Source organism: Equus asinus, chromosome 18 (genome assembly GCF_041296235.1).
Source record: "Equus asinus isolate D_3611 breed Donkey chromosome 18, EquAss-T2T_v2, whole genome shotgun sequence".
Classification (NCBI taxonomy): Eukaryota; Metazoa; Chordata; class Mammalia; order Perissodactyla; family Equidae; genus Equus; species Equus asinus.
Window position 1 is genome coordinate 26,715,016 of NC_091807.1, and position 25,199 is coordinate 26,740,214.

A 25,199-nucleotide genomic window follows, 5' to 3' on the forward strand; every position below is an offset into this window, starting at 1 on the left:
TTCTATATGCTAACAATGAACTAACAGAAAAAGATCTCAAGAACTCAATCCCATTCACGATCGCAACAAAAAGAATAAAATACCTTGGGATAAATTTAACCAAGGAAGTGAAAGATCTATACAATGAAAACTACATGACCTTCTTGAAAGAAATTGACGATGACATAGATGGAAAGACATTCCATGCACATGGTTTGGAAGAACAAACATAGTTAAAATGTCCATACTACCTAAAGCAATCTACAGATTCAGCGCTATCCCAATCAGGATTCCAATGTCATTCTTTAGAGAAATTGAACAAAGAATCCAAAAATTCATATGGGGCAACAAAAGACCCCGAATTGCTAAAGCAATCCTGAGAAAGAAGAACAAAGCTGGAGGCATCACAATCCCTGACTTCAAAACATACTACAAAGCCACAGTAATCAAAACAGCATGGTACTGGTACAAAAACAGATGCACAGATCAATGGAACAGAATTGAAAGTGCAGAAATAAAACCACACATCTATGGACAGCTAATCTTTGACAGAGGAGCTGAGGGCCTACAATGGAGGAAAGAAAGTCTCTTCAACAAATGGTGCTGGGAAAACTGGACAGCCACATGTAAAAGAATGAAAATCAACCATTCTTTTTCACCATTTACTAAAATAAACTCAAAATGGATCAAAGACCTAAAGATTAGGCCTGAAACAATAAGTCTTCTAGAAGAGAATATCAGCAGCACACTCTTTGACATAAGCTTCAAAAGAATCTTTTCGGACACCATATCCCCTCACATGAGGGAAACAGTAGAAAGAATAAACAAATGGGACTTCATCAGGCTAAAGAGCTACTTCAAGTCAAGGGAAAACAGGATTGAAACAAAAAAACGGCTCACTAATTGGAAAAAAATATTCACAAGTTATTTATCCGACAAAGGGTTAATCTCCATAATACACAAAGAACTCACACAACTCAACAATAAAAAATCAAATAACCCAATTACAAAATGGGCAGGGGACGTGACCAGACATTTCTCCAAAGAAGATATACGTATGGCCAATAGACACATGAAAAGATGCTCATCATCACTAATCATCAGGGAAATGCAAATCAAAACTACACTAAGATATCACCTTACACCTGTTAGAATGGCAAAAATATCCAAAACCAAGAGTGACAAGTGTTGGAGAGGCTGTGGAGAAAAGGGAACACTCATACACTGTTGGTGGGAATGCAAACTGGTGCAGCCACTATGGAAAACAGTATGGAGATTCCTCAAAAAATTAAGAATAGAAATACCTTATGACCCAGCCATCCCACTACTGAGTATGTATCCTCAGAACCTGAAATCAGCAATTCCAAAAGTTCCGTGCACCCCTATCTTCATTGCAGCATTATTCACAATAGCCAAGTCATGGAACCAACCTAAGTGCCCAGCATCTGATGATTGGATAAAGAAGTTGTGGTGTATATATACAATGGAATACTACTCAGCCATAAAAAAGGACAAAGTCGTCCCATTCACAACAACATGGATAGACCTTGAGAGTATTATGTTGAGTGAAATAAGCCAGACAGAGAAAGACGAACTCTGTATGACTCCACTCATAGGTGGTAGTTAACATATGGACAAAGAGAACTGATCGGTGGTTGCCAGGGGAAAGGGGGGTGGGGGGAGGGCAGTAGGGGTGAAGTGGTGTACCTACAACATGACTAATAATGATGTACAACTGTAATTTCACAAGGATGTTAACTTTTATAACCTTAAAAAAAATAGTTCAAAAAAAAAACAGTGCCTCTTTCAGAGTTTGATAAATGTTAACTTATTAACACTTCTACACACATTCTTACATAGTATATTGATGTGGGCTCGGTGAGTGAGGAATTGAAAGAAAGATTTCTTGGACTCTCAAGGTCTGGCAGTAGTGCTCTTTTATTCAAAGAATAGCATGGAGCAACATGGGGACAGGACCCATGGGCAGTAAGAGCTGCAATGTATTGAGGGTAGGGCTAAATTTATAAGGCATAGGTATGTGAGTTATTTCTTACAAGACAAAGGAAAGATCATGAAAAAAATCGTTAAAATGGTATCAGTGTAGGTGGGGTCAGGTTATTGGGTGGTCCTATAACTTTGGATGGGAATCAGGTCGGATCAGGTCAGGATGTCCTATGCTTCCCAGAGGGTGATGTAGCTCTGTATGTAGGCCAGGACGCCTTGAACTTCTCTCCCTGGGGCAGCCTTGATCCTCATGAATATCATTATTCAATAACAAATATATTATCAAGATATATATGTATGTATATATATGTGTGTGTGTATATACATATACAATGTTTAAGTATTTATATCTATCTGTATGTATGTGTGTATATAGTCAAGGTTTATTTCTGATTTCTTCTTCCTCTTTTCATCTCCCTCTGTGCCTTGGAACCTCTATTGTATTTACACTGGCAGGTGGTTTGGATATAGGATTCTTGGATTGTAGCCATTTTCTTTCAAAATTCTGTACTTTTCCTTCATAATTTCCATCTATTTATATTTTTGCTTTGTCCTTTAAGATGTTTATTCCATTAGATATTTTACACCACTGTTTTGAATCTCAACATGGCCCGCCTTTCCTCCAACTCAACTCATAAAATGTTAGCTGGGAAATGATAAGTTTTAACTCCAGACTGTTTTCGGACCTGAATTGGAACTTCTTTTCTCTCCCCGGCATTCTCCTCCACCACTGTTTCTCTTGGCATGTGCTAAATGGGAACAATCTGATTGATTGCTCTCTTGCTGTGACTACCGAGTCTTCTTACATGTGTCTATTTTTCTTTGTCTGCTCCCTGTGGTGTAGTTCTTGTTGGAGTCTCCAAAGGGTGGCAGCCAAGGCTCCTGAGAAGGTAAAGTAGACACAGGCAGGCTGCTAACCCATTGCTGAGACATCCGTCTTCTTCTCTTTTATTTTCCCAGCTTCCAGGTCAGTGAGGGCTTAGCTCACCTCTAGAGGGACAGGGAGACCAATTCCTCGGGGACCATAGATCCCTGCAGGCTCCGTTGGATTCTCCGGTGCTGATCTCCAGGTCTTCTCCCACCCCATGGGGGAGAAGGCCCTGCACCACTTCTTTCCTCTGCAGCTCCCACAGAACCCAAGGCCTTCCTTGTATCCAGTTACTAATTACTTGGCATTTGTCAGGGGAGACAAATAGATTGGAGTTAGTAGTGGAGGGGAAGTGGTATTGATTACTGACTCTCTGAAAAAAGCCTCCAAATATCAAAATGTTGATAAGGCAAAGCAGAGTCTAAGTAGCTGCCTGGGGGTAGGAGGGTAAAGGTGGGATATTTATGGGGTCTGGTTTAAGGCAGGTCTTTCAATGTGGCTTGGGTTGACTGGGATTGGGCAAAGTTTGTTTCATAATCCTTCAGAATTAGTGGACAAAATGAGAGTTGTGAAACCAGTCATGAAGCATAAACAATCATCTGATGAGTCTGGTTGAGAGCTCTATTGTTCTGAGAGGGGATTATTTACTGTAATGAGGGCTAGTGAATAGTCCAATGTTTGGATAAGGAAATTTTTTGGAGTTCTTGAAACACTCAAGTTATTTGCAAGTTCATCTTCCAAGTTTCCTGGAATAGTAAAGGGATGCTAATGTAGACAGGGAGCTGTGTGGTTGCAGATGGTTTCTGTGTCCAGGGGGCAAGGGCAGACACCGTCCTCCCATGCTCCCCTGCTGCCAACCATGCCCTTCACAGGTGCACCTTCAACTTTGCTCTCTTAGGGTCAGTGATTCTGACTTTGCACTCAGAGAAATGATGCCACTGAAAGAAATTCCAGGCCAGATTGCAGTGACGGGTTATCTGACAACACACAAATGCAGAATGGACGTGGGGACAGGGAAGGGAATCTTCCCCTGGTTCCTGATAGTTCTGAGCAGGAAGGCAGAGGTTGGGGGGCCTCCTAAGAAGGCTGTTGTTGGCTAATTAACTAAATATTAAAGGGCACAGAGGCCTTCATCGACCAATCAGAAAATCATAATAGTCTAAGAACTGTGGGATCCCATTGGCTTTACTTAATCCAATGAGAGAAATATTACGCAGTTTTATCGGAGAACTCTGAGATTCTTTAAGACCATTCATTCCTATAAGGCGACACCATCGATTACTGGGTCTGCTCAGTTGGTTCTAGTCTGCACTGGGCAAGGGCATTTGGCAATGGTAAGTGTGCTGGGTTTGGAATAGTAGCTTCCATGGGTGTCTTTGGAGACATCATTTCTGCCTAAATTAGGTGGCTTTTTTATTCATCTATATTTGGAAGTTAGTTGTGCAATTAACAAAACCGAAGAGTTTTTTTTTCTGATTTTTAAAAATCAAAAGCAGAATGCAAACAGAAAACTAAACAACAGCAAATAATCACGATAATAATGATAATTCTCAGAGCCTCTATGGTGTGGATCAAGCCCTGGATTAATGGGGAATGTCTGCAGTCCATCCCCTTGAGCTCATAGATTTTAGTCAAAGCAAAACACCCACAGTTACCTTAGATAGAAGATGGGGATGGAAAAGGGTGGGGCAGGAAATTCTGAGAGCGAAGGAGGCCAGATGCTTCTCTCCACAGGGGACTCGACCTTTGACTCAGAGCCCTCAGGAAATCTTGACTCTTTTCTTTAGTATTTGATCCTCAGCTGATGCAAGCCTTTTATTTATGTGTGCCCATTGGACAACAGGGCAGTAGGGCTGTTTTCACATCTATAAAAGGCAGCGTAGAGTGCTTCCTTTGATGTGTCCCGCCTCTGCTGTGGCATCGCCCTAACTTGGTCTTCCCCATCTAGGACTCTGGATCCCACTCCTAAAAGCTCTAATTTGGGGATCAGAGCCTGAAATAGCCCAAAAGGTATCTTGTTTAGCTTGTCATTTAAATAGCTAAGCCCCTGCCCTCACCATTTAAAACCCTCTCACCTTTCATTGAGCTAAGCAGTTCTTTTTTCAAATTTGGCTTATGTGTGAATGCACCACCTCTTTTTCTTTATCCACTGCAATTCTTCATCTAAAAAAAGCATTGATTGATGGAGAGAAGATCAAAATCAACATTCCTTTTAGTAAACGACCTTAGTTGGAATTACAGAACTAGCTGGGAACAGAGCACAGTGGCTTCCAAGTTCTCCTCCTCGAGTACAGTGGCTGGAGGGTATGACTCCTGGCTCTAATAACAACTTTGACCCGGGGCAAGTTATTTAACCTCTCTTTGCCTCGGTTTCTGCATCTGTAAAACAGGAGTGATAATAGTTTTAATCTCACAGACAGGACTGGTTACATACTTTGTGGAGCCCCCTTTTCCAAAGTCAGTGAAATGAAAATGCTGGGCCCCTTGTTCCAATTTCAAGATGGCAACAGCAGAACATTAAACCAAGTGTGGGGTCCTTCTGAGTGGGGGACCCTGTGTCACTGCCTGTGAAGCAGGATCATAGGATTGTTGTGAGGATTAAATGAATTATTGTATTTAAAGTTCTTAAGGTAGTGCCTGGCACATAAACCTGGAAAATGACAGTTGGGTAATCTGGGAACCCAAGAGATGGTCACTAGCTTGGGGAAACACCGTGAGTTGGCGGTAAAGTGAGGCCTAGGCTCTGTGTGTTTTATGGCTTCCTGCATAGTTTATTTATATATACTCTCTGCTTTCTTCAACGAAAGTCATCCATCCAATCAGCATTGGCTGACTCAAAAAGCATTTTGAATGCTTTTAACGTTCCATACACAGCAGTAGACAGTGGCAATAGGCAGCTCATGAGTTTTGTGTTTTGTTTGTTATTTGCTTTTTATTTACAATGCTATAGCCCTCTAGAATAGACCTTGAGATATACTAACTCTGCCATTGGATAGGCCATGGGATTCTTACCGATGAAGCCGTATGAATTTAGAAGAGTCAAGTAAATGACATTGAGATCTTGTCATCAAAATATGAACAGAACTAAAAAGTGTGAATTATATTAAAAAGATAAATGAAAATAGAAATGATGTATGAATTTCCTCATGGGTTAAACCAGGGGATGATTTAGGTTATCTAAAAGAAATCTAGTTCTAACATTAGTAATATAATTACACATGCCCCAATTCCTTGTTGCTGCCCTTGTAGACACAACTGGAAAGACCTAGTTAAAATTACTCTGCTTTTTGCTCTTATTGTGTCCTTAAAGAAAACTATTAAAAACATTTTAGATCAATGGTAGATAAAATTTTCTTAAAATATTTGTTTAAAAAACCTAAATGGCGTACAAAATACTATTCTATCTATATTCTGATTAATCTTAATTTATTTTTTTCTTGGTAAAAAGGCAATGTCATTCTTATTCATTGCAAATTTCAAAATCTAAATTTGGAAAGAGAATTCTAAAAGCATGCTCATTAGGCTCTGCAGAGAGTTCTTTGAACATTTGAATATATAAATAATTTTATCATTCAAAGTATGAATTAGCTATAGTTAGTCCAGAGGGCTTTTTAAATCCATAAACTTTTCTTATGTTCAGGAATGTTTTCCCGGTAGATAAATAACTTTCATTTTCATGGAACGCAGGCTGTAAAGGATTTTGCAGTACAGTCTTGTCTAAGTCAAATTATTTGTATTAATTTGGCAACTGGTAAAAAATATCGTTTTGATTCTTGGTCATCGTACTCACCTTGAGTAAGGTTTTTGTTGCTTAATAATGCATGCTCTCTTTTCAAACACAAAAGCATTTGTGAATTCTCTCCTAACTATTCATAGGTTTCTTATATTTAATATATTCACAAATCTCAAAGGGAGATAATCTGCTGTCCTTCGTTGGGATTTTTCTGTTCCAGGAAAATGTCAGTTTCTATTTGTAGACTCTTCTAGGAAATCTTCATTCTCGTTTAGCTGGAGCAATGATGGGAAGCTGTCCCTTCTGTGATGGACTTAACAATGCTATTTCTGTATCTCATTTGAGAGGCTGGGCAGCCATTCATTTGTGGTTAATACTGTAATTCTTAAAATGAATTTTTAAGAAGTGGATGGAAATATCTGAAACTCCATTTTAGTTTGAATGCTATCACTGCTTAAGCACACACAGAACTGTCAGCAAAATGCTGTTTGTGTTGGGCGACTCCTGTGAATTGAAAGTAGCTAAGCTAAAAAAAGGGAAATTGACAGGTGTCTCATTAGGCCTTAGCTAATAGTCATTTTTGTATCTGCACAAGTAATTGACACTCCACATCTAAACAAGGATTGTACATTTGCATGCTTTCAGGAAGAAGTCCTGCTGGGTGATTCTAATCCACTATTTTAGGATGTGATGGCTTAATTTGAAAAATGTTTTGATGAACAAAACAGGATCTCTTCCTTGTCACTTCTCTGGATGTCCTTGGGTTTCATGGTATAATCAAGACTGAATGGATTCTGCTTGGCTACGAAATAGCTGATGACTAAGTGGGTTTGGCAGTAAAATTGAGGGTGGTGTTGGTAACTGGCTTCAACAGGAAAAAGAAGAGGGATTATCTTCATTCTGTTCTTTTCTTGATGATTGCTGTAAAATGTATTTTTGGTTTATTACAAACCAGTTGACTCTTTACTGAATCAAAACTAGGGAAGTACTTCTAAGGATAATTATTTTTTTCATTTTGGGGCTGTTCCACCTCCTAAAATGAAAGAATTTAGAATTGTAAAGAGCATCAATTTTAAATCTCCCCTTTCCAGATGAGGAAACTGTGGCCCAGAGACGTGAAGGGACAATCTCAATGTGGCTAAATGAACCATGATGAAAAGGTTGCTAACAGCTCGATGCCATGTATGGAATGAGAGTCCTCTTTCTTCTTTCTTTGCATCAGTGACTTTTTCCACTAAAAGAATTGCTAAGGCATATCCACTGCCCCACTGCACTTCTGTACCATTTTACTTTTGGCCCCCACCTCTGAAAACATTGAGTGTATCTAAATTGATAATCAAATGGAAAAGTTTGAGCTGGTGATTTGATTAATTGAATGCCACCATCATCAACAACAAAATGTTTCCACACCAGCAGCTTCTCATTGGGATGATTGCTACAACTCTCTGTGTCGTTGGTCTTTGTGACACTATTCAGAAATAGTGTCATACCCAAAAGTAACTGCGCCCTTTGGGTAACCTCTGTTGTCTCCCCAAAACCAGCTTTGAGTTCAGATGTACTACTTCTTTGCATTCTCAATATACACAATTTCAAAAGCATTGGTGAATGATGTGGATTTTATTGAGTGTTTCCTAAGGAGATAGAGAGGATGGTTTTCAAACCAGTGGACAGTTAGCCACTAATGATTGGGTAGATAGTAACTAAAGTTTTTTAGACAGTTGTTAATTGTAGTTTTTAGTTGTTGGCCTGGCCATTGTTAGCTGTGCCGCTTAGGCAATGTATTATCTGACTCCCACTAGGTTCCTCATAGATAACATCCCTGATGCTTGGGTCACCATGGAGCTAACATCTGTTGCCAATCTTTTTTTTTTCTTTCTGTTTTCCTCACCAAATCCCCCCAGTACATAGTTGTATATTTCAGTTGTGGGTCCTTCTAGTTGTGGCATGTGAGGCGTCGCCTCAACATGGCCTAATGAGTGGTGCCATGTCTGTGCCCAGGATCCAAACCAGTGAAACCCTGGGCTGCTGGAGCAGAGCGTGTGAACTTAACCACTCAGCCACAGGGCTGGCCCTTAGAGTTGATTTTTTTGTTTGTTTGCTATTTCATTTCATGTGCTTGTGACCACTTCAACCCCAAAAGTCTTTGCCCTTCTGCCAAATGTCCAAATCTCTTCTCATACTGTCCCAATAAAGTCTAACCATTTCCTATTCCTAAGGAGCCATTCCTGTAGCCTTTGGACCTACTTCTGTGGGGACTGGAGACAGGCTGCCTCTTCTCCTGGCACACAGGGTCACTCTGTAATCCCCTGTACTGTCATCCTGAAGTGTTATTTTACCCTCTCTTATGTTGGATCTTTCTGTTTCCTGTACCTAGGACTTCCTCTTTCCTGGTTTATTCCAGTATCTTTCTGAGAAAAGAGCACAGGATGTAAATTATTTTTTAAGACCTTAATCCTCAGACTTGATTGATAGTTTGGTCAGGTGTGGAATTCTAGGTTGGAAATGATATTTCCTTTAGAATATTCAAGACTAACTCCATTTCCTTGTGCTTTCCAATGTTATTGGGAGCTCCAGAAATATTTCTGACTACTCTTTTATTTTTTCCCTTCTTAACAGGATTGTAATCTGTTTTGATTCTCAGTTTTTCCTGCTTTAAGTTTGATTCAGCTCTCTCCAGTCTACTCATCTCTTCTTTTCCTTTCTTCTGTCTGCTTTCCAGCTCAGAAAATTTTGTTTCTCTCGTGTCCTTTTCCATTCTTGTGGATTCATGCCTAAAAGCAAAAGAAAACCAATAAAGACAAAAAACAATTACAACAACAAAACTTGACTATCATTTTAGCAGGGTTTTAGAAATACAAAATGTTTAAGATGCCATCTCTACCTGGAAGCCCCTTTAGGGATATGGGTTTGGATCTTGGTTAGTAGTGCTTGAAGCTCAGAAAGTATTGTTGGAGATAAAGCCTACAAAATCATGAATGCCCTCTAGGACAGATTAATACCATGAGATGACTGATAACGCTGTACCTTCTTGCTGTCATGTTGTGTGAGTTGGCACAGTGGGTGGTAGAGTAATACTGGAAGCCATTTCTACACTGGCTCAGCCAGCAACATATTCTATATGAATCAAAGAACCACATAAATACGTGGATAGTAAATGTATACCCAACTCAGCTTCCCTTTAACCAAATTTCCACAGCTATTCCATTCCCACCCAACATAAGAGGAAGTGTGACACATAGGAAGCTGGAATGGTAAGAGATGGAAGTCTCAACTGATGCAGTTAAACTATCTCACTTTTGCAAATTTTACAAAGACATATGACCTTGTGAACCCATTGCAAGAGCCCCACCAAGGTCCTTGGAAGGGGTCTGTACAAGTGAGGGTCCCTGAAAGCTGCCTCTGCTCAACAGATGTTTTTCACCAGGGTATGATAGTGATTCACATCTCTTTTTTATTTTTCTGAGGAAGATTGGCCCTGAACTAACATCTGTTATCAATCTTCCTTTTTTTGCTTGAGGAAAATTTTCCCTGAGCTAACATCTGTGCCAGTCTTCCTCTATTTTGTATGTGGGATGCTGCTACAGCATGACTTGATGAGTGGTGTGTAGGTCTGTGCCTGGGATCCAAACCCATGAACCCTGGGCCGCTGAAGCAGAGCGTACCAACTTAACCACTATGCCGCTGAGCTGGCCCCCATATCTCTCTTCTAAAGGAAGGTAACCAACGGTGGCTGTGTGGAGAATGATCTAGAAGAGAGTCATAGTAGGAATTTAGGTGATGAAGTCACCACCTGCATGTTGTGAAACATTTCTGAGGAAGAATTCACCCAATTTGGTTACCAATTCTGCATGGAGAGGTGACAGAGAGGAAATCCTGTGTGAGAAGGATCAGTGAGATTAGACATTTTTCCTACCTCACGTATAGTTTCTTTCAAAGTTTGAATGTTATAAATCCCTACCTTTTCAGAGTCCTATTCTGCTTTCAAAGGTAATATTTTGTTGGCCTATCAGTACTCCTGCATAAATTAAAGCTAATATGTGCTGCTGAAGCACATGTGAACTTTTAGGGCTAATCTCCTTCCTTTTTGTTCTCCAGTCTACAGGCATAACTCTCTTTTCCCGGGCCTCAGTTTCCTCAAGAAGGAATTGGATTAAGATCCAATTCCACTCTAATACTCCTTGTTTCTCTGATTGCTGGTTATAAATGCTTCCAGGAATTCCTTGCACAAGGAATCACTCATGGTTTTATTCATCACATGAGGTGATCAGATTTGTATCTGCTGGTATTAGCTTGTTAAAATAAGCAAAGGTCTTCATACTCCCTGAGACTTTACATCTCTCTTTCATAAGGAAATGGCTTTTTGAGACTCCCAGTCTGGCAATAGGAAAAGGCATCTCCTACAAAAGCAATTTTAGCCATATGCCTTGAACAGGATTTTGGTTTGTAGATGAAGAGATTTATTTTGGCAAACAAATTAGTCTAATACTTTATTAGCTCTGGAACTTTGGGAAGATTCCTAAAACTTTCTGAGTCTCAGTTTGTTCCTCTATAAGACAGGAATGACAGCAGCTATCTTAAAGAGGTGTCATGAGCATTAAGTTATGTCGTGTGTGAAAAGAGCTTAGCTGAGTGGCTCATAGTATTTGTCCCATCAAGGTCGTTTCTCACCAATGTCTTGAAATCAGAATGTCTCATGGGACAATGACATATCCTATTATGAGGATAATAGTGATGTGGATCAAGATTGCCCCAGGTAGAGAAGCCCAAGGTGACCTGGCCCACATGCTGATCTACATGACCTGATGGATTTTATGGTGTGGATTAGGGCTGCCCCAGGGAGAGAAGCCTAGGGCATCCTGGCCTACATGCCGATTTGTATGACCAGATTCATGTCTAAAGTTATACGACCACACAATAACCAGACCCCATCTGCAGTGAAACCATTTAATGACTTTTTACATCATCTTTTCTTTGTCTAGTAAAAATAAGTCACGTAGCCATGCCTTATAAATTTAGCCCCAACTTTCAACACACTGAAGCAGCTCTTCACTGCCCATGGGTCCTGTCCCCATGCTATTATCTGAATAAAAGAGCACTACTGCCAGACCTTGAGAGTCCAAGAAATCTTTCTTTTGACTCCCTGACTCACCAATCCCGCATCAATAGCATAACGTTTTTAAGTGGCCTTTTCTTTCTTGTCATTTCTTTTCTTCCTCCCCTTCTCTCTCCTTCCTTTCTTCCTTTCTTTTTTTGGTATGCTTAACATCAATTTATCAATTTGGGAAATAATTCCCTCTCTACCCAACCTTAACCATGATATAGGCCTCAACTGTCTAAGTACTTTCCTCCTGGTCCACAGTGATGGATGGCACACAACCTTGGCCAAAGACTATCCTACCCAAGTATTCTTGAGGAGAAAGATCTTCTTTTTTCGTTAGGCCTGTAGAGCTTGTAGGATGTAAGTTTAGGCAGCTGGTGGCCACCTCATGGTGAGACTCCATCTGAGAATGGAGTTAACATACGAGAAAGCTGACCCGGAAGGTGGAGCGAAACAGATTCCTGATGTTTTAATGCCTTTGGATAAATCCATGTCTGAAAGGAGGAGGCCTCTGGATTTCCTAGTTATGTGAGCTAATAAACACCCGTTGTTATTTCAGCCAATGTTAAATTGGTTTTTGACTCTTGAAACTAAAAGAATCCTGACTAATTCAGGCCTAAAACTTCTTTTTTTCCTTCCCCTCATTTGTTTGGAGGGTTTGACTGGCATTTGGTCCTCTCTCACAGTGGGAGGCTTTCAAAGTAAAGACATACACCAAAGGGGCAGAGAGCCACAATATTTAATGCAGCATACAGCTCAGTCTTTGGGATTTTTAGAAATAGTTCAGTGAGCTTTATTAACAGTTTCAGTAAAGACGTGACCTTAAAATTGAAGTTCCTTCGAGAAATGTCTGAAAGGCATTCAGGATACATCTGTTTAGGCCTTCTGATTTTAACAGACTTGTGGTCATGGGCTAATAGGGTACAAAAGAAGCAGTTGTGGTTAGAAAACAAAAAGGAGACCAATGTTTACAGACACCAAGTGCTCAGCACTTTCCTCAGTGTATGCTTGTTGTGTGAAGGCCATGGATGTCATGCGTGCCAATCAAAAATGAGTTTCAAAGCAGGTCACGGAGAAAATGCCCCACAAGGAACCAGTCATCACACCTGTATTAGTGTGGAGAGGAGGGACCCAAATGAGTCTGCGCTACAGAATGAGTACCATGTTCACGTTGTGTGTGTGCACTTGCTTATTTTCAGGAAAACATTCTGTCATGTTAGATCAATGTGGATAAATTATACTTTAACTTTGTTGTTTTATTTGTATCTAATTTGTCAATTTGGTTTTATAAGAGCTTTATAAATTTGGTTTTATAAGAGTTTCATAAGAAGCTTACGCAGGGGCCAGCAAGGTGGCACAGTGGTTAAGTGTGCATGTTCTGCTTTGGCAACCCGGGGTTTGCCGGTTCGGATGCCAGGTGCGGACATGCCACCACTTGGCAAGCCATGCTGTGGTAGGCGGTCCACATATAAAGTGGAGGAAGATGGGCATGGCTGTTAGCTCAGGGCCAGTCTTCCTCAGCGAAAAGAGGAGGATTGGCAGTGGATGTTAGCTCGGGGCTAATCTTCCTCAAAAAAAAATAAAAATAAAAAATTTAAAATTACAAAAAAGAAGTTTACACATAATTTTATGCTTGTACTTACTTAAGTAAAATTATTAGCAAAATTATCTAAGTTGATATTGGAGACAGTTTTTTCTTTTACAAGAATATTATTCACTTGAATCTGATCAAGTTCCTGGACCCAATTGTCAATTTACAGAGAATCTAGAGGACAGAAAAGCACATTAAACAACAATGTGGAGGTGCAACTGTGGGAAACCCTATGGTTTTTTAAAAAAATTTTGTTTTACTTCATTTTATTTATTTTTTTTGAGTAAGATTAGCCCTGAGCTAACATCTGCTGCCAATCTTCCTCTCTTTTTGCTGAGGAAGACTGGCCTTGAGCTAACATCTGTGGCCATCCTCCACTGCTTTATATGTGGGATGCCTACCACAACATGGCATGGCACGTGGTGCCATGTCCGCACCTGGGATCCAAGCTGGTGAACCCCGGGCTGCCGAAGTGGAATGTGCAAACTTAACTGCTGCATCATCAAGCTGGTCCCTGTTTTTTTTTAACAAATAAATTGCAAAAAAAAAAAAATGAGTTGGAGACTGTACCTGTAGATTTAAAAAAAAATAACAACCAATCATATATTTAGACCTTGTTTGGGTCTTGATTAAAAATGAAAAACAAACTGAAAAATTAATTTAAGATATTTGTGAGAAAACTGGAGGTTTCAATACTGTCTGGATGTTTGATGATGTTGGGGAACCTTGTGGGTTGTTTTTTGATATGATAGTTCTGTTTGATTGTGTGCAGGAATGGAGTGTTCTTGCCCTTTGGGGTATACCTGGGATATTTATAGATGATAAAGAATTCCTGTTTTCCTTAGGATAATATTAAAATGATCAAATAAATATATCTTTACTGTTGTAGCAAGTTTTAAGACTTGGTTTTATTAGTCCTTCTAGTTTATATTCTCAGGAAAGATACAAATGTTGAAATATAAGATAAATATAATTTTACCATGGTCAAGAATATTAAAGAAAATGTCATTCTCTCTCCAAGAGCCTGATGTCTAAGTTATTCTAGAAATAGGAACACATATTATAGAAATAGGAATACATATGTCAAATCTAGTCAACTATAAATGATAAACATATAATATAAAACCACTTAAATTCCATATAAATCAAATTAAAAAGGCAAAACAATGACCACACATACACACACACACACACACACACACACACACACAGACACACATTATATTATTCTAGTTTGGGAAGCCCTGAGTTTTCCCATGGCTGATTCTATAAATTAAGGGTCTGAAAACTGTAGACCTCAGGTCAGATCTGGCCCAGGGCCTGTTTTGGTGTGGCCCATGAGCTAAGAATGGCTTTTATATTTTAAAATAGTTGACAAATATCAAAAAGGGACAAACTTCCAGTTATAAAATAAGTAAGTCATGGAGATATAATGTACAGCATGGTGACTATGATTAACTATACTGTATCATATGCTTGAAAGTTGCTAAGAGAGTAGATCTTAAAAGTTCTCATCACAAGAAAAAAATCTGTAACTAGGTGTGGTGATGGATGTTAACTAGATTCACTGCAATGATCACTTTGCAATGTGTACAATTATCAAATCATTGTGTTGTACATCTGAGACTAATATAATATATGTCAATTATATCTCAAAAAAGCTTAAAAATATCAAAAGGAGAATAATATTTGGTGACATTTGGAAATTGTATGAAATTCTAATTTCAGTGTCCATAAATACAGTTCTATTGGAATATAGCTGTATGCATTTATTTATTGTTTTTGTAAATAAAGTTTTATTAGAGTCTATCCATCAATTTATATACTGTCTATTGCTGCTTTTGATAATAGAAACAACAGAGATGAGTAATTGTGACAGAGGCTGTATGGCCTGCAAAGCCTAAAATACTTACCCTCTGGTGCTTTACAGAAACAATTTGCTGACCCCTGCTCTGGATGAGAAAACTGAGGCCTGGGGGTGTGAAGTGTCTCGTCTAAACTCACACAGCCTTTGAAGGCAGAATCACAATTCAAACCTACGTCTTCTAACTCTAGGTGCGCTTTGCGGGGTGTGTTTCTCTATAGTTTTCCCCCTTGAAACAATAATTTCTATTTATATAGTACTTATTGTCTTCCTGGAATTGTTGTAAGTCCTTTACTTATATTGTCTTTTAATCATTGAAACAGCAGATAACATAGATACTATAATTATCCCCCATACTTGGGGAAATTGAGGCACAGGTTATTTAAGTGTCTTTACCAAAGTCCCACACCAGCAAGAGACAGAGCTAGGTTGGGGACCCAGGCAGCCAGACTCTTAAACACTGTACATTGTTCTGTCTCATTGAGTGAACGACAAGGCCCAGGAAAGAGAACCCATTGAGTAGTTTAATGGTTCTAATCCTACTCACTTCTCTCTTGAACTTTAGGTCAAAAATGATATGAAGCTGATTGTTCTGCTATCTGAAGCCTGAAGTAAACTTGGATTAGGAAAATGTCTCCCTGCCACCTTTAAAATGAAAGGCTCTGACAATGATACTGAACCTCTTAATCTCAAGTTTGTGTGCCTAGTGCACAGTAAGCTAAACACTGAGACATTGGTGCTTGGAGATGGAGAAAGGTTTACTTGAGTTGGTCAAGACAAGAAGGTGGGAGCATGGATTCATTCAAATCTGCATTAACTGGAGCAAAAAGAGGGGGTTTTACTGAGTTAAGGGGCTTGGCAGGAGGAGCTTTGGAAAAACAAAGAGGTCACCCCTGATAAGCCCCTTGGCAATCTGCAACTGCTGCTGGGGGCCGGCCATTTGGTGAACACACCCTTCCCAAAGGCATTCTCTTTCTTCCGCAAAACAAACTCATACATCCCCTGAGTCACCCCTCAAGTTAAATAAGAAAACAGCAAATTGACAAGTTTCCTCTATGTCCGTGTTGGGAACAAGGTCAAAAGGCAACCATATTCTTATTGAATATCTACAGTAACCCTCAGGTACCTGGCTTCAACAATGTATGATCAGAAGTTCTTGGGGAGGAATGGTCTTGATTTTGGTTTACAGCTTCTATCCTTGCTTTGTGATCTTTCACTGTATCACCCTGAGAAGAGATTTACAAAGGAATGACAACATTGCTGCAAGTAGGCACCACAAAGAGACTTCTTTGGGAGCATGGGAAATCTCACCTGAGGCTTGACTGGGGTGGGGAGCAGAGGAAGAGGCCACTCAAAAGAACAATGGCTGGAGATCATGTTATGCAACAGGTCCCTGTGTTGCTTTCCCCCCATGCCTGCATGTGCAGTCCCTGGAACCAGTTAGAAGAATCTAATCATCTGAATCTCTACAGCTTTATTGTGCTGTGTATCATCACAAATTAGCCTTCCATTCACTAGACTAAGGAAACCTGCTAAGTGCTTTTAATTACTTAGTTAGTTAAATATTTATTCACTTGTGTTTGTTTCAAACAGATGTGTCAGTGCTTTATGAAATAGTCAGGTTAATAAATCACTTAGGGGCATTCGCTTCACTGACTGAAGAAAGTCAGACATTAAAATTTTGGTGGGGGTGGAGTTGGGAGAAGTAAATGGAAGAGAGGGAACTGAGAGTGGCAAAAAAAGAGACTCGTCCTGTGCCACATGGCACTGTACGTGAAGCTGTGCTGAGCATGTCCACTGGTCGTTCAGTTTGGGATAAGGAGAGGCAGGAGTTGGTCAGCTACAGCTTGTGGGCTGAATCCAGGCTGCTGTCTGTTTTTGTAAATAAAGTTTTATTGGAATTCAGACATGTCCACTTGTTTCCTGTTTTTGCAAATAAAGTTGGAGCCCATCCATTCAAATACATCATCTGTGGCTGCTTTTGTGCTACAATGGCAGAGATGAGTAGTTCCGACAGAGACGGTAATAGCCCATTTAGTGTAAGACATTTATCATCTGGCCCTTTACAGAAAAAAATTGCTGACAATGGTTATAAGGAAGACTGGTTATTTCAGTATCATGATATATTCTTTTTTGGAGACTATGGGCTGCACGTGGTACAGAGCAGTAGAGGGCCAGCTTTAGTGTTGGTGAAAATGTCTTTTAAACCATTCTCTAAATGCTGTGTATAAACATTAGTATTTCTTGTTTAAATTTACAAAACCCTGGGCCCACCCCAGCCACACTGAGTCACTGCCATGGCAGAGCCTGGGAATGGGTATTTTTAAAATGCACAGACCCAGTAATGAGGCAAATTTGGGAAACACCAGCCTGGAACATACCAATTCTTCCCAAAATGCTTACTGAATTATATCAAGAAGTTGAGATCACATTAATTGTGATAACAGTCTATACCATGAGATGCTGTGTGTATTACAGACCATAATTCAGAAGCAAGTCTAGAGTTCATTATCTATAAAGCTCCTTAAATACTATTAAAAATAACTCTCCAGGTCTGGCCTGGTGGCATAGCGATTAAGTTTGTGTGCTCCACTTTAGTGGCCCAGGGTTCATAGGTTCAGATCTTGGGTGTGGATCTACACACTGCTCAGCAAGCCATGCTGTGGCGGTGACCCACATACAAAATAGAGGAAGATTGGCACAGATGTTAGCTCAGGGCCAATTCTCCTCACCAAACAACAACAATGACAACAACAACTTTCCATATAACAGTAAAACACATTTATTGCTGAAAAGAAGAAAATAAAAATTGTATCTATTGCTGCTACCCAGAGACATATTGTTAATCTGTTAATATTTTGATGTACACACATAATCCTTTCTGGACTGAATTAGTATAATTCTATTGAATTCTTAAAATACCATGTAATTATTTTGGGTTACAGCTGGAAGGGATTTCACTTGGGTTTCAGATTTGTAACTCTCTTGGAGGTGTTTAGATAAACGGCCAAAAAATACATTGTTGCTCCTATGAGAACAAAAATGGTGAATAGTATTATTATTTAAAACCTTGAGTTTATATGATTAGACTTGGACAGAGCACATTTAGACTATTAAGATGTGTTCTTTTTGTTCCTTTCTCACTGTTGTCAAATTATCCTTTCACAAAATCTTTTCCTTTGTAGCTCTGTATCACTTGGGTATCTGCCACATCACTGTTGATGTCATCTTGGATGTCATGAGGATGCAGCCGTTGGCATTGCAGCCCACACACTGGGCAGTCCCCAGGATTGCTTAATGATGCTGGAGAATTCTCTGGATAAAGATCTACGCTTCATCTGTCAGGTGCTCTTGACAATATCATAAAAGGCAATATTTCCATTGTGTTTTATGTGTAACGGCTCTTTTCTATCTCTGAGTGACTCCCCAAGGGCTTTGATGATGGGGGAAGAGGAGGAAGGTGCTACCTCATTCTGGGTCTTTCCATTCTGATGGATCAGTCTCACTGGAATCCAGATGCTTCCAGTCACTGATTCCCTTGGCAATGTTGCTGTCACCACCAGATTTTCTGAAGGCAGACCCAGGGGCTGATTTGGGAGCCAGTGCGGATGTGGTATCCACTTCCCCATTAGCACACATAAGATGCACAACTTTGATTTTCTTGGGGTTGAACTTAAGTGTCATGATAAAGATGGTTAGTGTCAGATGAACCTGGATGCTAGACCTTTGAAGAATGTTATACCTTTGTTTCCTCCAAGCCAAAAGCTGAGAGTCAGACATTGTTAATGAAACAATTCAATTGGGTCTTTCATACAGAGTACATCCTGGTGTAGTGGAAATAGCGTGAACTGAAAATTAGAAAACCTGGATTCTATCTGGGTCCTTTATTCCATAATGAGCATTTATCCTTGAGCCTGTTACTTAAATTGTCTGAGTCTCAGTTTGCTCATCTGTCAAATAGGGGTGACAATATCGGCCATGACTACTTTACAGGATTATTCAGAAGATGAAGATGAGGTAGCAGATGAGCCTCTTTTTTTTTTTTTTTTTAAGATTTTATTTTTTTTCCTTTTTCTCCCCAAAGCCCCCCGGTACATAGTTGTGTATTCTTCGTTGTGGGTTCTTCTAGTTGTGGCATGTGGGACGCTGCCTCAGCGTGGTTTGATGAGCAGTGCCATGTCCGCGCCCAGGATTCGAACCAACGAAACACTGGGCCGCCTGCAGCGGAGCGCGCGAACTTAACCGCTCGGCCACGGGGCCAGCCCCGCAGATGAGCCTCTTTTGAAAAATTATAATGCATTATGTAAGATGACCTTATTAACTACAAAATAACACGAAAACAGTAATAATAACTCCTGGAAAGATTTGCAGTTAGAAATGCAAGTAGGTTTATATGTAAGTGCTCTAATCATCTGAATCTATGCAGCTTATTGCTGTGTATACCATAACAAATCAGCCTTTTATTCATTAGATTAAGCAAACCTTCCAAGTCCTTTTACTTATTAATTTAACATTTTTTGATCAGTTTTAGGTTTACAGAAAAAACATGAGTGAAAATCACAGAGTTCTTATCTATGTCATATATCTCCATATATCCCCTCCTAACCACATTTCTCCCCCATATTATTAACATCTTGCATTAGTGTGGTACATCTATTTCAATCGATGAGGCAATATAGATACATTATTTAACTAAAATCCATAGTTTGCATTAGAGTTCACTCTTGGTGTTGTACATTCTATGGGTTTTGATAAATGTATAATGACATGTATTCACCATTATAGTATCATTCAGGACAGTTTCGCTGCCCTAAAAATCCTCTGTGCTCTGCCTTTTCATCCCTCCCTCCCTCCCCTCTAACCCCTGGCAGCCACTGCTTTTTTGCTGTCTCCATAGTTTTTCTTTTCCAGCATGTCATATAGTTGGAATCGTACGGTATGTAGCCTTTTCATATTGGCTTCTTTCCCTCAGTAATATACACTTAAGGCTCCTCCATGTGTTTTCATGGCTTGATAGCTCATTTCTTGTTATCACTGAACAATATTCCATTGTCTGTATATACCATAGTTTATCCGTTCACCTTCTGAAGGACATCTTTTTTGCCTCCAAGTTTTGGAAATTATGAATAAAGCTGCTATAAACATCTGTGTGCAGGTTTTTGTGTGGCCGTGAGTCTTCAGCTCCTTTGGGTAAATACTAAGAAGAGTGATGGCTGGATCACATAGTAAGAGTATATTTAGTTTTGTAAGAAACTGACAAACTCTTCCAAAGTGGTTGTACCATTTTGCATCCTCACCAGTGTTTGGTGTTGTCAGTGTTTTGGGTTTTGACCACTCTAGTAAGTGTGTAGTGGTGTCTCATGGTTGTTTTAATTTGCAATTTCCTAATGACATGTGGTGTCCAGCATCTTTTCATATGCTTATTTTCCATCTGTAAATCTTCTTTTGTGAGGTGTCTGTTCAGATCTTTTGCCCACTTTTCAAATTGAGTTGTTCGTTTTCCTATTGTTGAGTTTTAAGAGTTCTTTTTATATTTTGGATACCAGTCCTTTTTCTGGTATATATTTTGCACAGATTTTCTCCCAGTCTGAGGCTTGTCTTTGCATTCTCTTAAGACTTTTTTGTCTTTAATTATTTAACCTCAACTTCACTGTCCAACTATCTTAAAGTACTATTAATATTCAGGTTAACTGCTGTTTTATCAGGGTTGAAAACCCTACTGGTCCATTGCTATTGACCATTGACCTATTTTGCGGTCAGTTGCATTTGTAGCTGGGATCAAGTCACTGAGCCCATCAGCAGCTCAACCTCAAACCTCACGTTCTTAACTGGGATCATCGCTGCTACCATCTGAGAGTCAGCCTGTGGCCCGTCCAAGTTGGCTGGGTCTTGCTGAGTTGACTGGAGCTGCCGACATTTTTGCTGACTGGAGTCATGCTGTCTTTGCCAGTTTGCTGGAATAGACACAGGCACCGATTGGGTCATGCTGAAGACATTCCTGTCTTGTGAAGCAAGTCTGTTTGTATTTTAAGTTTGCCAGGACTAATGAATTAAAACATTTGGACTCTCCACAACTTGCTGTTTATCAATGCCTCTGACAGGAGGAGGGTTTTCTTTTGCTCTTGCTTTTTCTAGAAGCATGACAACATCCTGGCTATTGGAGAGGCAAGGAAAGGAGAGAGGGGTTGTGGAGGGAAGCAGAACAGGGAGGCCCCGTGGGACGCTGGGGTCTGGGGGAGAGCAGGTAGCAGCGAGCTGCCCTGACAGCTGTCATTGCTCCTCAGATTGTCAGTGGCTGCTATGTAGCAGGTGCAGCCTGCTCTCTTGCTAAGTCTTTACTCCACAAAGGCAACGACTGGCCAAGGCAGTGGCTGGCCCTGGATTACACAAGTGCAGACACTCAACCAAGTGAGGTAAGGCAACAGGTGTGAAAACCGAACTAAACGCTCGGAGCACCAGCAACTTAACCAAAGCTCTGTTACAGCCGAGAGGAGGAACCAGTGGTCCATTTCCCCAGGCGGTGTGATGAAAAGGCAAGTTGGTTGAGGGGCTCTTATGGTCCACACCGTGTGGGACTCAAAACCCACCCCTCTTCTTCGCCGCCATCCTTTTGGAGGCAGACAGATGTTCTTGGTGGTGTGGAGGGGAGGGGCTGTAATTAGCTGTGTTTATCAATTCCATTTCCTGTTGCTGGAAACGATACCAGAGATCTCTGTACAAAATCCTGGAGGCAAATTTCCACCTCTTGTGCTTGCTTTCTTGGTGCAGGAAAGCGTTGGGAGATGTAGCCAAAAGAGGAGCCCAGCTTTTCATCCTTAGATGTTATCATAAAAGGGTTTGATGATGGTACAGTGCGTAACAATAAGAATTTTTCTTTTAGCTACAACTCTGAGGGGATTTTTATTGTTTGTTTTGTTAAATTTGAGACAGTCTGTTCTATTCCCTAGGAACAGGTGGCTAACAAGAAGGTTGATTCTAAGCAGACGAGACCACACAGAAATGTATGTCAGAGCTAAGATAAAACAAATCCTCAGTCTAGTAACAGCGATCTTATGTTACCGTTTTCTTACATTGAACGTTTCACGTTACTACTTTTTTCTAACTTAGAATGGCATGACTTGGAGTGCTTTATGGTTCATTCTATTTGTAGTGTTAAATGAATGGGCCAAATACAATTCTAACTGGGTAATAAACAGTTGCTGGTTTTTCCCCAAAACTATATTAGATGTTTAATATAAACTTGTTCTCTTTTCATATACTGGGTAAGATGATTCCATATGTATGTGTGTCTAAATATATGTGTGTATATATGTGTGTGTATATATATATATGTGCATTTGCTTTGGCTCTATTAATAATTGTAAAAACAAAATTCAGTGTTCTAGACACTATTTTTAGATAGAGAAAAGTTATGGGAAAAAGCCTGAAACCTTGCGATGAGAAAATCTCCCGTGAAAGCAGTTCCCAGAATCCTGCTAAGGATGGCTAAAGAGATGATTTATATTTTGCCATTTTTAGAGATGTTTTCCTTAAAATATCATTCAGAGTTTTTGATTTACTGATTCCATGAGAAGGAAAGTAGAGGGTTTAGGGGAACAGCACTAAAAATAGAAAAGTTAAATATATGTATTTAAATAATAAAGATGTCATGTATTTATAACAATATCTTTTTCTAGTCCCATTGGACAAAAATATCAAATATCTTAGTTAAAATGTATTTGGGCTAAATTCTCTTATTATAACAAAGATATATTTATGTATTTTTGCCCATCCCAATCCATCTTATCTGTAGGATGTTTTTCCATTCATTTTATCTTAGTTTGTTAATTAAATGATAATTTAATGGGTGAGGTAGAACATCAATAGGATGTTTTTAAGTTTTGTCTTTTCTTGTATTATATGTTGTTAAGATGTACAAACTTGGAAATGTTTGCTAGATTTACAGGTAGTTGATCACATATTTAAAGCACATAATATTCATAATATAACTGTGGGATATTTTTAAATAATCTTTGGTATTCTTGAAATGATTCCATGATACTCATTCTTTACCACTCCCAGATCAATATCTCAGATCCAATCTAGGTTTATGAGTGTGAAAAGCTAGTCTAACCTGGAGCCATCTGATCGCCCATTAAGACTTCTCTATCCCCCTCAATTAAAAATAAAACACTATATAAGACCTTGAAGGGCCAAAGTTGGACTAGTCATTGTGAAGGGATACTAAAAAAGTGAGAGGGGGTGGAGATTTTGTTCCATCTTGTATATTTCATTCTAGATGTATATTTCTAAAGCAATTTTTTATAAGCCAGAAAAATAATTTTAAATGGGGTAGGCAAATACTTTCAATGTAGGGAAAGAAAGCTAGGAACTAGAAGTATCTTTAACATAAGAAATCAATGCTTACTTACTTTCTTCTCTAATTTCCAAGGGCCTCTGAGTGTTCAAGGAATGACCTTGGGTAAAATGACAACAGCTCTCTCTCTTGTCCCTACAGCTGGAAGACCCAGGGGAAGGCCAAGGCGCAGGTGCCCACATGATCAGCACAGCCAGGGTACCTGCGGATAAGCCAGTACGCATCGCCTTCAGCCTTGATAATGCCTCAGGTATGCTCTGCTCCAAGGGAAAGGGCCACCTCCATGCCTGCCGCCTTTTTTACCATCATCTTTTCTAGTTTCACAAAGGGCATTTAAAAATGCATGTCTGGCACGACCTATGGGGAATGTGATCTTTCATCATGCATTGTTCAAGTGTGGCTTCTCAGTCCTTTGGTTGTTTTAGCACATTTCTTCTTCTTTTTTACTGTCCCCATTTTAGCTTTTTTTGTTATAAAATTCATGGAGGTATGACAATTTCTAATGATAGCAAAGTATGTCATTGTTAAAACTGCACGAGGAAACATTTATTAAGAGTTGGCAGTTGGTTAGATAATATAAAAATATCACTGTCCCAGTTCCAGCAGCATTTCCTGAAGCCTGAGTTCCAAAAGCTGGTTTCTCACTGGTGCTCCCACACTTCCGGTGATAACAAACAGACTTCAGCCAGCGTAATGAATGGGACAGGTGAGGCGGACCCTCTCAAAATAGTAAGGTCTGAGGTGAGGCTGCCATACGTAGAGCTCCTCGTCATGGCTCCCCTCAATGACCTCTTAACATATATGTTGAGTTGCACCACCTTTGACAGGGGGCCTCAGGTGATGTGAGGTCACAGTGGTGAGGAATGGAGGCTTGGATCTCTGCCATTGGTGCCAGCCTTTGCTCTCAGTCTAGTGTCGTCTGTTAAAATCATATAATACATGCTCAAAAGCATTACCATTTAAACCTTGGGTCTTTTGAGGACAAATTCTATCTATCTATCTATTTATCTATCTGCCTATCTGTCTATCTCTTTATCTATCCATCCATCCATCCATCCATCCAACTATCTAGCTATCTAGCTATTTTTCTTCCTACAATGCCCGTGTAGTGGTAATGCTTTGAAAAGTAATAAGTGAAAAGAGACAGGTTCATCCCCAAAATAATGCAAAGTAAGGATCTGGACTCTGTGAAGTTTGATATTACACAGCCAATTCAGGCTTTACTATACCAAGTGATTATGGTGGTGACACATCTATCCCCTGGTTTCCTGGATGGTACACCCCCATTGGAGGATTTATTCTAGAGTAGGAAGAAGTGAAGCCTTGGCTCTTCATCATCTGTTCTTCTAACACTGTTCCCGTGGCCTTCTGTTGTCTTATGTTCCCGCTCAGAGGTTGCCTTGAAAGATAGTGGTAAAGGGAAATCTCCCAATGGGCAAGCCAGTCCATCCCAACATAGAAATGACAACTAACATTAATTGCATTTCTCTTTTGTATTAGGCATCCACGTACATTATTTCTGATCTTTAAATTAACCATGCAATGTGGGCATTAGTATTCCCAGTTTACAGAGACAGAGATTGAGGTCCAGAGACTGCTCGTAAGTAACAAAGTTATGATTTAAATGTAGGTCTCTAGACTTGGCAATCCAAACTCTCTCCATTATCCCATACTGTTTCTCCAAGAAGGAAAAGAAAAACACCTCC

General features: G+C 39.8%; 1 protein-coding gene and 1 long non-coding RNA gene across 5 annotated transcripts in view; both read left to right on the forward strand.

Moving 5' to 3' along the window:
• Window positions 1–15,330, forward strand: part of LOC139040976 (uncharacterized) — a 57,462-nt gene extending 42,132 nt beyond the window's left edge. Inside the window, exon 4 of the long non-coding RNA XR_011495370.1 lies at window positions 15,204–15,330. This is a non-coding gene — a long non-coding RNA (uncharacterized lncRNA). The remainder of the gene's footprint in view (window positions 1–15,203) is intronic.
• Window positions 15,331–18,322: 2,992 nt separating this feature from the next.
• The window catches only part of MAP3K7CL (MAP3K7 C-terminal like), a 36,739-nt gene continuing 29,862 nt past the window's right edge, over window positions 18,323–25,199 (forward strand). The window contains exons 1-2 of one of the 4 annotated variants that reach the window (XM_044751153.2): window positions 18,323–18,482; window positions 23,635–23,743. In XM_044751153.2, coding sequence (XP_044607088.1) covers window positions 18,435–18,482; window positions 23,635–23,743 — 157 coding nt within the window. In that variant the 5' untranslated portion in view covers window positions 18,323–18,434. Of the gene's footprint in view, window positions 18,483–21,278; window positions 21,671–22,090; window positions 22,139–23,634; window positions 23,744–25,199 lie in introns of those variants that run through there. The other 3 variants (XM_014866405.3, XM_014866408.3, XM_014866417.3) reach the window with 3 other exon arrangements.